General features: G+C 44.7%; 2 protein-coding genes across 11 annotated transcripts in view; one reads left to right on the top strand and one right to left on the bottom strand.

The window, feature by feature from the left end:
- The window catches only part of LOC308457552 (uncharacterized protein C12orf50 homolog), a 28,264-nt gene extending 23,781 nt beyond the window's left edge, over positions 1 to 4,483 (bottom strand). Inside the window, exons 1-2 of one of the 3 annotated variants that reach the window (XM_080971500.1) lie at positions 4,371 to 4,483; positions 460 to 536 (exon numbers count right to left, since the gene is read on the bottom strand). In XM_080971500.1, coding sequence (XP_080827626.1) covers positions 460 to 531 — 72 coding nt within the window. In that variant the 5' untranslated portion in view covers positions 532 to 536; positions 4,371 to 4,483. Of the gene's footprint in view, positions 1 to 109; positions 336 to 369; positions 537 to 4,370 lie in introns of those variants that run through there. The other 2 variants (XM_080971502.1, XM_080971501.1) reach the window with 2 other exon arrangements.
- Positions 3,233 to 12,792, top strand: part of RLIG1 (RNA 5'-phosphate and 3'-OH ligase 1) — a 39,269-nt gene continuing 29,709 nt past the window's right edge. For 4 of the 8 annotated variants that reach the window (XM_080971508.1, XM_080971510.1, XM_080971509.1 and 1 more), the window contains exons 1-7: positions 3,236 to 3,420; positions 4,820 to 4,937; positions 5,627 to 5,722; positions 10,453 to 10,569; positions 11,102 to 11,299; positions 11,760 to 11,929; positions 12,558 to 12,731. In XM_080971508.1, coding sequence (XP_080827634.1) covers positions 3,331 to 3,420; positions 4,820 to 4,937; positions 5,627 to 5,722; positions 10,453 to 10,569; positions 11,102 to 11,299; positions 11,760 to 11,929; positions 12,558 to 12,731 — 963 coding nt within the window. In that variant the 5' untranslated portion in view covers positions 3,236 to 3,330. Of the gene's footprint in view, positions 3,421 to 4,819; positions 4,938 to 5,626; positions 5,723 to 10,452; positions 10,570 to 11,101; positions 11,300 to 11,759; positions 11,930 to 12,557; positions 12,732 to 12,792 lie in introns of all 8 variants that reach the window. The other 4 variants (XM_080971506.1, XM_080971504.1, XM_080971505.1 and 1 more) reach the window with 2 other exon arrangements.

Below are 12,792 nucleotides of genomic sequence, written 5' to 3'. Positions count from 1 at the left end.
GCTCTCTGAACCCTTCAGCACCATCCCTGAAAGATCTCACTACTTGGAAAAGTGGAGGGCACATAACAACATGATAGATGCAAGCCATTATAAATTGTGCAGTATTTACCTTTATACAGGTTGAATGAAAATAGAAATAGCAGTCATCCCCAACTTCTGCCATTGCCACCTCTTGTGCTTCTACTCCACTGCCTTTAGAAAGGTCTCAATGCAAATGTAAGAACTATCAACGTGTAAGGAAAGAACATTCCCTTTTGTTCTGAATACAGCTGTATTCGGGATCTAAATTCTATTTCCTCTTAAAGGGAGACCTCCAGTTGAGAGTTTTATTCAAAGGGTTACTTATACTAATTGTAAAACAGACGGTACCTTCTCCAGGTTTGTTGAAGTGCTCACAGATTGAGAGTGGTTGCTAGACAGTGCGCAAATTCAAACTTCCAGAATTTCTCTCATTGTTACCTTGGTTCTTATGACATCATCACAAAGGCCACCATACGACCCCTCAAACTGGGAGTGCTCGCTTATTTTCATCGCTCCTATGTTTAAAAGAGGAAGAAAACAGTGATTTTTGTGTAGCCCTTTCATCTCGTCGTACCTTACTAAGTCAGTAGAATTCAATTAAGAGAAGAACATCTGTAACTTATATAATTAAGAGAAGCACAAGGATGGGAGTGAAAGCAAGTGAAAACATCAGCTCCTGCCCTCTTCAATAATTGCCTGCCTGCCAAAGCCTTGGTTTTTAAATATATTTTGATCATTGATCGCTGACGACTGGCATATCTACCCTACAAACTGAAGTTACCTGGGAGTGATTCTCTACATTTCTGGAGGGAGGGATTCCTGTTTTGCCTCCTTTAAATTATCCTCTCCAGTCCCACAGAGTTCTGTTTGTCATTAAATGACAAGATTATTGGAGGATTTGGAGTTCAGTGTCATTAGTATTGCAGTTAATACTCAGTTACATCTCTGCTTTTCCTCAAATATTAGTGAAGCAGTGGAATCCCTGAATCATGACACAAAATCAGTAACATGCTGGATGAAGGCCAATTATCTAGAAAAGATATGGATTAAGGTGGTTAGCAGGACTCTGGATTGTGGAATGAATGGTCTACTCAATATAGAGTCTCACCCCTCCTGAAAGAACAAATTTGCATTCTATGACTTCTGAATCTGGCCTTATTCCTAGACTATCAGGTGGTGGTTGTGATCAGGAGTAACTCCTTCTAGCTTCACCCGGTACACCAGCTGCAATCTCGTTTGATGATGCAGCCTTTGTGAACTATGCTTTGCAATATCTAGATTGGATTAATGTCCTGGAAGACCTTGCTGGCCTTTTCCCACCTGGCCTGCGAGGGCGGTGTATTTTTATTTTAAGATTTTATTATTTTATATGCAAACTGTTCAATTTGGCTGTGCACTTTTTAATGCATTTTGGTTATTGCTTATTACTGCTATTGTTATGTTTGTAATTATGCAAATCTGTTCAAGTTGTAAGCTGCCTTGAGCCTGGCTTTATCTATGGAAAGGCTTTTAGGTCATAAACTTTTAAAGGGAGTTGCTTTCAAATTGGAGAATGGTTGTTTTAATCCTTGTAAAAAAAATATTGTTACTATACGTTTAGTTATATTTACAATTAATATTTTTGTGTGGTTTCTTGGATAACTGTTGTTGGAAACCAGTGTACATGTTTAATAGACACAGTTTACATTTTATACAGGACTTGTTTTCTGCCTTAAAAACTGAGCTAGTCACACCAAAGAACACACAATGAGTTTAGAAATAAGTTTTAAATAAGTAGAACATTAGAAGAAGAAGAAACAATGAGAAAAGGTTAATGTAAAAGACTGGTCCTGAACTTCTTGCTATTAAAGGTTGGGAAAGCATAGAACAGTACCAGCTATAGCTATTCAGACTGTGTATGCAACCTTATAAAGCATGTTTACCCTAATGGCTCTTGTAGTTCAGTGGCAACTGGTGTTCCTTCCATAAATGAAACCATGAATAAGTCATCTGAATGAAGAAACAAGCTGATTTGGTATTATTTTAAAATATATTAATATATGTGGCTAGTATCAGTTCTCCATGTGTTTAATAACACTGAAACCCTAGAATTCCACAGTCAGAAGGAAGTTCCATTGTTTGCAGTGGGGCTACCTCCCACTTAATCTGTATGTAATTGAAGCCAAAAGTAACATTGATCTAATTCAGTCTATTGCTTGACATGGAGAAAGGGCACGCTTGTTTTTATGACAGCTCATAGTATAATAGAGAAGCAAAACACTTCTGCTGAACAAACTACATATCTAATAGAATATTTGTAATAGTAACTTGTGAACATACATTTCTCTACAACCCTTACATTTGATTTTAAAGACTAGCCATCATTTCCCCACACAAAGGGAAATCACCTGAAGACTTGTCTATGAAACACAGAAACTTTTTCAGAGTTACGGAAGCTAACCGCTGGACACATGCTATAGAAAATGAACTAAATTGCCCATTTAGATGTAACTACATTACCAAACAGCAGCTGCAGGGATAAACATCCAGCGAGTGCACAGATTTAGCCTGTAAAATGGTATAAACTCTGGAGATGTATATTTTAAACGGTATTTCCTTCCTGAATAACCACACACCACTTTAGTAATAAAGCAATACATAAATATCTAAAACGTGTGTGTTGCCAGTGCCCTCAAAAGACTGCGCTCCATTTGAAACATTGTTCAAGGACAGTCCTCTATCTGAACGCATTGCTGGAGTTGTCCAAATCCATTTTTAAAGTATATATGTGTACAGCTTTAATTCTATCAACTTGGCTTCTTTCTTTCTTTTGAGCGGTGCCTCTTTTTCACTGCCATCCGCCTTGAGTCCCGTCGGGGGTGAAAGGCGGAGTATAAATACTAACAAACCAAGTGGAAAAAGCTGGCCATCAACAGGGAGCACCTGGGTGCTTCTTGCTGACTGGAAAGCCATGCGGGTCACTTTGCTCATACTTTTCCCCGCTAGGGGGAGATGTACTGTCTTAATTCCAAGCACAATCATTTCTAACTCTTCAAGTCTGGCATATGCAAAAGCTGCGCTCTCTTTATTAGGGACGAGCGAGCGGCCCCACCCGCCCCTCTGCGCTGACGTCACGCGAGAACGAGTCCCTCAACTTCCCTCCGCTTCCCTCCCGGACTACATTTCCCGGCACCCCTTTCAGCCGGGCCTAGCTACGCCTGCTGCTCCGGTCGCCGCCGCCGGGGGAGGCAGCCTCTAGGCCTGCTGCTGCTAATCACCGGCGTGGCGCGCGGGCGGGCCGGCGCCTGCTCCGAGGCCGGAGGGACCACCATGAGCCGCCTGGGCTCGGTGCAGCAGAAGGTGGCCTGCCTGTTCGTGACCCAGGTGAAGGAGGAGCCCTCGGCCAAGAGGGAGCGCCAGGTAGGCGGCGGGGAAGGCAGAGCGAGCCCCGCGCCCGCCGGGGGAAAGCCGGCGGCGGGGAAGAAGAAGCCAGCGCGGCGGCGGCGGCGGGGAAGGAGGGTCGGCAGCTGGGAAAGGAAGGCGCTTCTTCTTCCCCGACTGCCTTCTTGATCGCCTCGCCTCGTGTTTTCATCCCACGTGAGGCGGCTATTATTATTATTATTATTATTATTATTATTATTATTATTGAAGACCCTGCAGCCTGTGCCTCGCATGCAAGGGCACTTTACCTGCGTGCACCTTTCCTTGTAGGAATGTCTGCAGGAGCGAAATGGCCCTGAATTGTTTTGAGGACGTTTTGGGGCACCTTTCTCTGCTTCCTGGCCCATGCTAGGGTGGGTCCTTAGTTACTTGGGCATCATATTTGGACTAAGACTTAGCTCGGCTTAGCCTCCCCCCCAAAAAAACAATATCCACCCATCCACCTTGCATCTCCTCTTTCAGAAATCCCATACAGTATTTCTAGGCCTGCACACAACATCAGCAGCACCACCCCTCTCTTGGAATATGTGAGTCTCATTTAACGCAACAGGTGTATCTTATTTTATTTTTGCACCTGCTGCTCAAGTAAGCGCTCTGTTTGTCATTTACATTGATCTACCTAAGTGCCATCAGTAGCTGGAGTGGGTTGGATAACTTGTGAAGGTGAAGATCCCTCCCCGCTTTCCCCTCTCAGGTATATTTTCACATTCAGGCTGCACTATAATGCACTGAGAGAGTTCCTTAATAACTTTTCTGTATTCAGATGCTAAGAAACAGCAGTAACCGCAAGCCATCAGAATACATCTCACTCTTTCTCTGCTTAAGTTTGATGGAAGAAAAGGTTACATTACAAGTTGGATTTTCATGGTGTAGTCATCTTTTAATGAGATTATCCCTGTGATTTCAAAGTAATAAACATAGCTACGTACCATTATTTTGTTGGTGATGCGGCTTCTAATTTCAAACTGAAGCCTTGAGAGCAACTGTTGTTCCCATGATAAATGATGCATGGAATCTTTGTTGCCATGGATATAGTAGCTTTTAAGATTCTGTAACCCTAGGCTTGATTCCTTCAAAATGGAGAACCCTCTCAAAATGACTTTGAAATTCAGTAGGAAACGGAGTCTACATTTCATCCTGTGAATTGATGTTGTTATCATTACTTATGAAATTTATATACCGCTCTTCATCTAAATATCACAGGGCGGTTTACAACATAGAAATGATGGCTGTACTGTGTCTTGGAATCAATGTTATTAAGAAGGAAGGTTGCTGGGTTTGGGGGTAGGGGTGGGGATGGGGATGGGGATGGAGAGCGAATTCTTGCCTTGAAAAAAGTTATACTTCCAAAATACTTTGACACCTATTTTCTCCTTAGCCTTTTAAAGTGCTGGCCACCGAAACAATTAATCCAAAGGCATTAGATGCAGATATATACAGTGCGATCCCAACTGAAAAGGTGGATGGAACTTGCTGCTACATAACTACGCACAAAGGTAATGTGAAAGAGCTCTGTTAAGTAGTCCTTTTTATAGTGAAAATATGCTGTACATAATTTAATGGGCTTTATCCATACTGAATTCATGGCTAAGGGAAGTGTTGGGCTCCTGTCGATGGTCAGAGGCTGAAAGGTAGGACACCCTCCTTCATTTGCCCATGGTGGAGATGAGTACATCAGCCCACACTTTCTTCACCGATAAGAACATTGATAGCCTGATGTCACTGTAGCCACCTTGGGCAAGCCAGACCTTGGGCAATTGGCTTAGTTGCCTCCTTCCATTTCTCTGTAGTGTTTCCTCCCCCCCCCCCCCAATTGAGTGAGCAAGGTCTTCCTCACCACATATTAATTGGCAAAAGGGACTGGCTGTTCTCTTCTCCCCCTACACATGACTCTCACTTGCAGGCATCTGGGCCCCGTGCTTTCTCTAGATGCTTTTGTAAGTTTCCTTCCTCTAGGCTAACGTGGAAGCACGGGGCTACTATCCCTCTAGTAGGCCAGCAGAAATTTGTGTAGATTCGTAACTCTTGTGGGTTTACTTCCAAGACTGTTGTAAGAGCTTATACGAGCAGCTGCTCCATGCCAGAGTTAAAAGCAATATTCAGTACTTTTGGAGTTGTCTAGATTTTTGTTTGTTTGTTGTAAGGAACTTCATGATAAATTTTGATGCCATTTTGTTCACTATAGGGCAGCCATACCTTTGGGCCCGGTTGGATAGAAAACCAAACAAGCAAGCTGAGAAAAGGTTTAAACGTTTTGTGCACTCAGCAGGCGACTCAAAAGGTTGGTAGCTGGAGGGTTTTTTGGTAATCAAGAGCTTATTTATTTACCGTATCTTTCGCCCTATAGGACGCACTTTTTCCCCTCCAAAAATGAAGGGGAAATGTGTGTGCGTCCTATGGGGCAAATGCAGGCTTTCGCTGAAGCCTGGAGAGCAAGAGAGGTCGTTGTGCACCGACCCCTCTCGCTCTCCAGGCTTCAGGAAGCTATCCGCTAGCCGTGGGAGACGCAGCTCTCCCACGGCTAGCGGAAATCTTGCCGGCACCCAGAAGCTTGGGGCGTGCTGAGCTCAGCATGCCCCAAGCTTTGGGCTTCGTACAGCGCTCCGCTAGCCGTGGGAGAGCTGCACCTGGAGGGGAAATAAAGGGAAAAAAATTAATTTCCCCCCCAAAAAACTAGGTGCGTCCTATGGGCCGGTGCGTCCTATGGGGCGAAAAATACGGTATTTTAAAGATTTTATTGGTTTACAAAAGTACATGTGTTATCTCTTTTGGTTGGACTGTCTTTCTTACAAATCAGTTACATTTGTTGTGAGACATTAGTGTTGAGTAAAGTATAAAGTTGAGGAGGAAGAGGAGGAGTGGGGTAGTGAGGTTTATATTCTTTGGTATACTGTACGTGTGGGGTTTTGTGTCAATGTCAACTGGGTAGGTTTTCTTTCTATTTGTTTATTACATTTCCTTGGTAGTGAGATGTATTGGGGGGCAGGGTGTGGCTGGTTGGCTGTGGTTGGCTGCAGTGGGGTTTGTTTGCATGGGGGGGGGGGCTTGTTGGGTCAGGTAAACCAGATAGATTCATATGCTATCAGTAGATTCTTCTTGTTGTCTTGTTGGGCTGATAAAGGGGAGCCATACTAGGGTGAAGTCGTCCTCTTCTATTTGTCCCTGTGTCAATTTCAATTTATTGGTTAGCTTTTCTAGCAAGGTCGTTTCCCATACAATTTGATACCATTGGTTCATTTTTACTCTTGAAAATTCCCTTCAGTGTCTATGAGGCTTCTGGCTGCTGAGAGTAGGTGGGTTATGAACTATATAATGTGAGTGGTCATTATGATCTTGGAAGATGTTCAGTAGGGCCAATTCTGGGGTGAGTTCTAATACCTGTTTAGCTATTTTGCATATCTCTTGTAGGACTGCTGTCCAGAAGGGTTGGATTTTAGGGCATTCCCACTACATCTGGAGGTACCGTATTTTTCGCTCTATAGGACGCACTTTTTTCCCTTCAAAAATGAAGGGAAAATGTGTGTGCGTCCTATGGAGCGAAGACGCCATAGCCCCGCGACCCTCTCCCGGCTGGAGAGGTGACGCGCGGCTATTGAGGCTCTTGCCATAGCCGCCCGTCACCTCTCCAGCCGGGAGAGGGTCGCGGGGGGGGGGGGCTGCTTTAGCCCCGCGCGCTCTCCCGGCTGGAGAGGTGACGGACGGCTATAGAAGCTCCTGCCATAGCCGCCCGTCGCCTCTCCAGCCGGGAGAGCGCGCGTGGGGCTAAAGCAAGAGCCTCAATAGCTGCCCGTCACCTCTCCAGCCGGGAGAGCGCGCGCGGGGCTAAAGCAAGAGCCTCAATAGCCGCCCGTCACCTCTCCAGCCGGGAGAGGGTCGCGGGGGGCTGCTTTAGCCCCGCGCGCGCTCTCCCGGCTGGAGAGGTGACGGGCGGCTATGGCAAGAGCCTCAATAGCCGCACGTCACCTCTCCAGCCGGGAGAGCGCGCGCGGGCACCCCACGACCCTCTCCCAGCTGGAGAGGTGACGCGCTGCTATTGAGGCTCTTGCCATAGCCGCCCGTCACCTCTCCAGCCGGGAGAGCGCACGCTGGGCTGCTGGAGAGGTGACAGGCGGCTATAGAAGCTCCTGCCATAGCCGCCCGTCACCTCTCCAGCCGGGAGAGGGTCACGGGGGGCTGCTTTAGAGCCGCACGCGCTCTCCCGGCTGGAGAGGTGACGGGCGGCTATGGCAAGAGCCTCAATAGCCGCGCGTCACCTCTCCAGCCGGGAGAGCGCGTGCGGGCACCCCGCGACCCTCTCCCAGCTGGAGAGGTGACGCGCGGCTATTGAGGCTCTTGCCATAGCCACCCGTCACCTCTCCAGCCGGGAGAGCGCGCGCGGGGATGCTGGAGAGGTGATGGGCGGCTATAGAAGCTCCTGCCATAGCCGCCCGTCACCTCTCCAGCCGGGAGAGGGTCGTGGGGGGCTGCTTTAGAGCCGCGCGCGCTCTCCCGGCTGGAGAGGTGACGGGCGGCTATGGCAAGAGCCTCAATAGCCACGCGTCACCTCTCCAGCCGGGAGAGCGCGCGCGGGCACCCCGCGACCCTCTCCCAGCTGGAGAGGTGGCGCGCGGCTATTGAGGCTCTTGCCATAGCCGCCCGTCACCTCTCCAGCCGGGAGAGGGTCGCGGGGGGCTGCTTTAGCCCCGCGCGCGCTCTCCCGGCTGGAGAGGTGACGGGCGGCTATGGCAAGAGCCTCAATAGCCGCCCGTCACCTCTCCAGCCGGGAGAGGGTCGCGGGGGGCTGCTTTAGCCCCCCCCCGCGCGCTCTCCCGGCTGGAGAGGTGACGCACGGCTATGGCAGGAGCCTCTCCGCTGCGCCTTTCTGCTGCTCCCTGAACTGCTCTTTGGGGCTGGCGGTGGGCTTCCCCCCGCCAGCCCCAAAGAGCAGGTCAAAAGGAACCTGAAGCCTGGAGAGCGAGGGGTCTCACTCTCCAGGCTTCCAAGGTAGCCGCCTGAACGCACCTTAAACGGCACCTTGTTTTAGAGCGGGAAAACAAGAGGGGGAAAGTTCTCCCCCTCTCTGCGCAGCGCCTCCTGCCACTTCGCTGAAGGGGCGCTGGGCGGAGAGGGGGAGAATTTTTTTTTCTTGTTCTCCCCCCTCTAAAACAAAGTGCGTCCTATTGTCCGGTGCGTCCTATGGTGCGAAAAATACGGTATGTGGCTGTGAAGGTGCAGCCTCTCCAACATCTTGGTGAGGTTTCTGGGCATATCCGTGCCAGTTTCTGTGGTGTTAAGTACCACCTGTAGATGAGTTTCAGAGTGAGTTCCCTTCTTTTGGCTGATACGGACTTAAAGGGAGGTTTAGACCACATTCTCGACCATTGTGCGGGGTTTATTTCATAGCCTATGTCATGCTCCCATTGTTCTTTGATTGCATCAAGGGGGGTTGTGAGATTTTGGAGCAGTATATTATATATTGTGGATACCATCCCTTTACTGTGTCCCTCTGCTGTCAGGAGGAGGTTTTTGAAGGTGGTCAAGGGCCTAGTGGCTGCTGATTCTACTGTTGGATTAAGAAGGCATGTAGTTGATGATGTGTTAGCCAAGTTATTTGGGTGTCCTCTAGTTTGTCCTCTATTTCTTGTGTTGGTATGGGTTTGCTGTTGTAGAAGTCTTTTTGACAGTGTTGGCCTTTAGCTAGCCTGGTTTTTATCTGGAGGTTTTGTGCTGCATGTTGGAATAGTGGGTGATAGGCCAGGGGGGCTAGTGGGGATGGGGATAGTTTGCCTACTTTTCCATTCCATGCTTTAAGCATGGACTGTTCAGTGTTGTGGAGATTTTCTTTGGTTTGTTTTGGAGAAATGGGGATGCTGTTGTGGGGATGCTTTTGATGGTTTCTCTCTTCAAGTGGACCCATTGTTTCGTCTCATCTTCTAGAATATACTGGATTATGTGGTGTACTTGGTTGGCGATGTAATATGATTCTATTTTGGGGATTCCCCATCCTCCTTCTGAGGTGGGGACGCACAGGTATTTGGGGTTATTTTTGGCTTTTTGTATGAGAAAATAAACGAGTGTAGTTTTTTCTGCCACTTCTGGAGTTGGGCTGGGGGAATCCAGATTTGGAGGGTTTGGAATAAATAGATTAATTTTGGGAGGGTGATCATTTTGATCATGGCTATTTTGTTTGAGAAGGTGAAGTTGGTATTGTTCCATTTCCTCAAGTCTCTTTTGATTTGCCACCATGTGCACGTGCTCCTTGCTTCTTGTTGACTGGAATATCAACATTTTTAGGAGGAATGTAGGAAGGTTCAAAAAGTAAATGCTTCTAAATAGGTGGGGCTGCCTTTAAAAGGTGACTTGGAAGCTGCAATTAATCCAGAATGCAGCAGCTAGACTGGTGACTGGGAGCGGCCACCGGGACCACATAACACTGGTCCTAAATGATCTAGATTAGCTCCCAGTACATTTCCAAGCACAATTCAGAGTGTTGGTGTTGACATTTAAAGCCCTACAAGACTTCAGCTCTGTATACCTGAAGGAGCATCTCCATGCTCATCGTTCAGCCCAGACATGGAGGTCAGTTCTGAGGGCCTTCAACAAGGAACCACACAGGTGGTCTTTTTGGTAGTCACACCTGCCATGTACATTGCATGTACCTCTTGCCAGATGTCAAAGAGTTAAACAACTGTATAATTTTTCGTAGACATCTGAAGGCAGCCCTGTTTGGGGAAGCCTTTAATGTTTGATGTTGCTGCTGCTGCTGCTTTTCCTGCATTTTTGCTGGAAGTCATCCAGAGTGATTGGGGTAAGCCAGTCAGATGGGTGGGGTATAAGAAAAATAATTATACAAATGCAGAATCAGCATTTTAATATCCTTGATAATACTCTTAACAGAGCAGTCCATACTACTTAAATTTATAAAATCCATGTAATCAATTGCTATTGCCAGTTTTGTTGGTCTTAGGATGAATTGTGTTAATACTTCTTCAGAAGATAGATAACAAGTGTATTTCATATTCTTGCTTCCAGGATTTACTTGGAATATTGAAGACGACTTCAAGCCTGTTCCTGAATGCTGGATTCCAACAAAGGAAATAGAGTACTGTAATGGAAAACCTTTTCCTGATGAAAATGGACATATTCCAGGTAGAAAAACATAGCTTAACACCAGAAAAATCTGTTCCAAACTTCAGTCATTTAGAGATCTTGAATACTTTATGTAATATTTTATTAATTTACTCATTCAACTGAAAAACAAGCCACCCAGATAAATATTGTAAACAAGTAAGTTGGGAATTACCATGTCAAAAGTCATACTTGCATGGTGAATTAGTCCTTGTATAGCCTATTTCTTGTTCAGGTAGCTTTATATATCTTGTTTACCTTCACTATATTATTGAGGGACTAAGGTTGAAATATCATGACAGGGCTGATCTGAATAACATGGATTCTCCAGATCACACTGAAGTGCAGTATTGAGACAGAATTGTTGGAGGCGTTCCCTAGTGAACAATATAAATTTGGATATATGCAAGAACTCAGTGTCCGATTAGAGATTATTTTTTAACCATTGGTTTTTCATATTTGAGCAATATTAATGTTCATATCACCTGTAATATTTTTATAAACAATGGATACAACCTAAATAGGGGGAAAATATTGTTTTGTTTTTTTACAGGCTGGGTGCCAGTGGAACAAAACAGCAAACAATATTGTTGGCATACCTCTGTTGTTGACTATGAATTTGAACTAGCGCTCATTCTGAAGAATCACACTGAGGAACCTGGTCTTCTGGAAATTAGTCTAGTGCCCTTATCAGATCTCTCAGAACAAACTCTGGAGCTTATTGGAACGAGCATTAATGCAAATCCATATGGTAAGCATATCTTATATTCATCAACAAGATATTTTTCTGAGAGCTTTATATCAGGCACTGGTAATAAACACTGTGTACGATTATTGCAAACACAATCTTTTAAGAATTACAATACACAGCAAAACCTTTGGCAAACAAACATAATAATATGCAGCTTGCTTGAAGTGTTTACAACCAAACAAATAACAAATAAAAGCATCATGTTGATAAAGCCTAGAGCAGTGGTCGGCTGAGCTGCAGCAAACAGAAGGATTCCTGTCTGTCTTTAGCTGAATTGCTCAGACTCTAGAAACAAAATATTTGGAAAACGGCTACAAGTAGCATGGAGCTATAAAAGCAAAAGCCCAAGGGAGTTGGCTAAGGGAGCATCATTGATGATTAGGAAATAAAGGTGGGACTTGGGAACTTCTGTAATACAATAAAATAGTTGATTGCATTTGTTTAATAATCTTTTAAATAGGCTTAGGAGACAAGAAACATCCTATCCACTTTCTCGTACCACATGGAACATTTCAAATAAAAAATGCCCCTCCACTGAATCATGATGACATATTGTCTTGGTTTGATGAAAGCAAAGAAGGGAAAATTGAAGGAATTGTATGGCATTGTGCTGATGGAAACTTAATTAAGGTAATTCTGAAAGATTTATTGAATAACCAACATCTTGATTTTATCTACGAATGAAAGGCCTTTAGTTCAGTAGCTTCAACATGCTGCCAAGTTTATTTTTAAAAAATTGAGCAAAGAAGAAAATGGATTTTCAGCTGCAATTGAAAGCTTAGTAAAAAAACAAACCACCAAATTATGTTATCATTTAATTCCCTAGAAGCACTTTCACATTATACATGAATGCATTTCAACATACCAGTGCTTACAGAAAAAGTTGCATAGAACATGCAAATATACACATGTGAATCCATATAATATCTTGGTGTTTGCTCATCATTCAATCTATTTGGCTGTTTATTTTAGAAGAAAGCCATGGGAATGAAATATTAAGCCTCCAGAGTCATTTCCAGATGTCAGTTTTGATTTGGTGCAATTTGTATCTTCTATTTTATGCTTGTAATGTAATTTTGGAGAGAAGAATGGAGTAGCTGTTTCAAACACAAGTAGGAAAGGATGAAGCCTTCAATCATCAAGAATTTAAAAACCTGTCTCACTGATTGAGTATTAAAATGTGTCCGTGCAGTTATTTCAGACTCCGATCTGGTACTTAGTGCAGTTAGTAATGTAATTGTTTTTCTTTTCTTCATAGCTCCATCGGCATCATCTTGGCTTGTGCTGGCCAATTGTGGACCCTCATTTGATTTCTCAGCCAGTTGTTATCACCTTTAGTGGTGCCAAATACAACTATAATTTTGAGCCAAAGACACTTTTCCATTATTTTTCAAAATTGGAGGGACAAAGATTCAATAGTCTCAGAGATATAGTAAGTAACCTGTGACCAAATTTTTATATATATATATATATATATATATATATATATATAT

This window comes from Podarcis pityusensis (genome assembly GCF_964106645.2).
Source record: "Podarcis pityusensis genome assembly, chromosome: 10".
NCBI classification, from domain to species: domain Eukaryota; kingdom Metazoa; phylum Chordata; class Lepidosauria; order Squamata; family Lacertidae; genus Podarcis; species Podarcis pityusensis.
The sequence above is the reverse complement of the archived record's forward strand: the minus strand, read 5'-3'. Positions and strand labels throughout refer to the sequence as shown.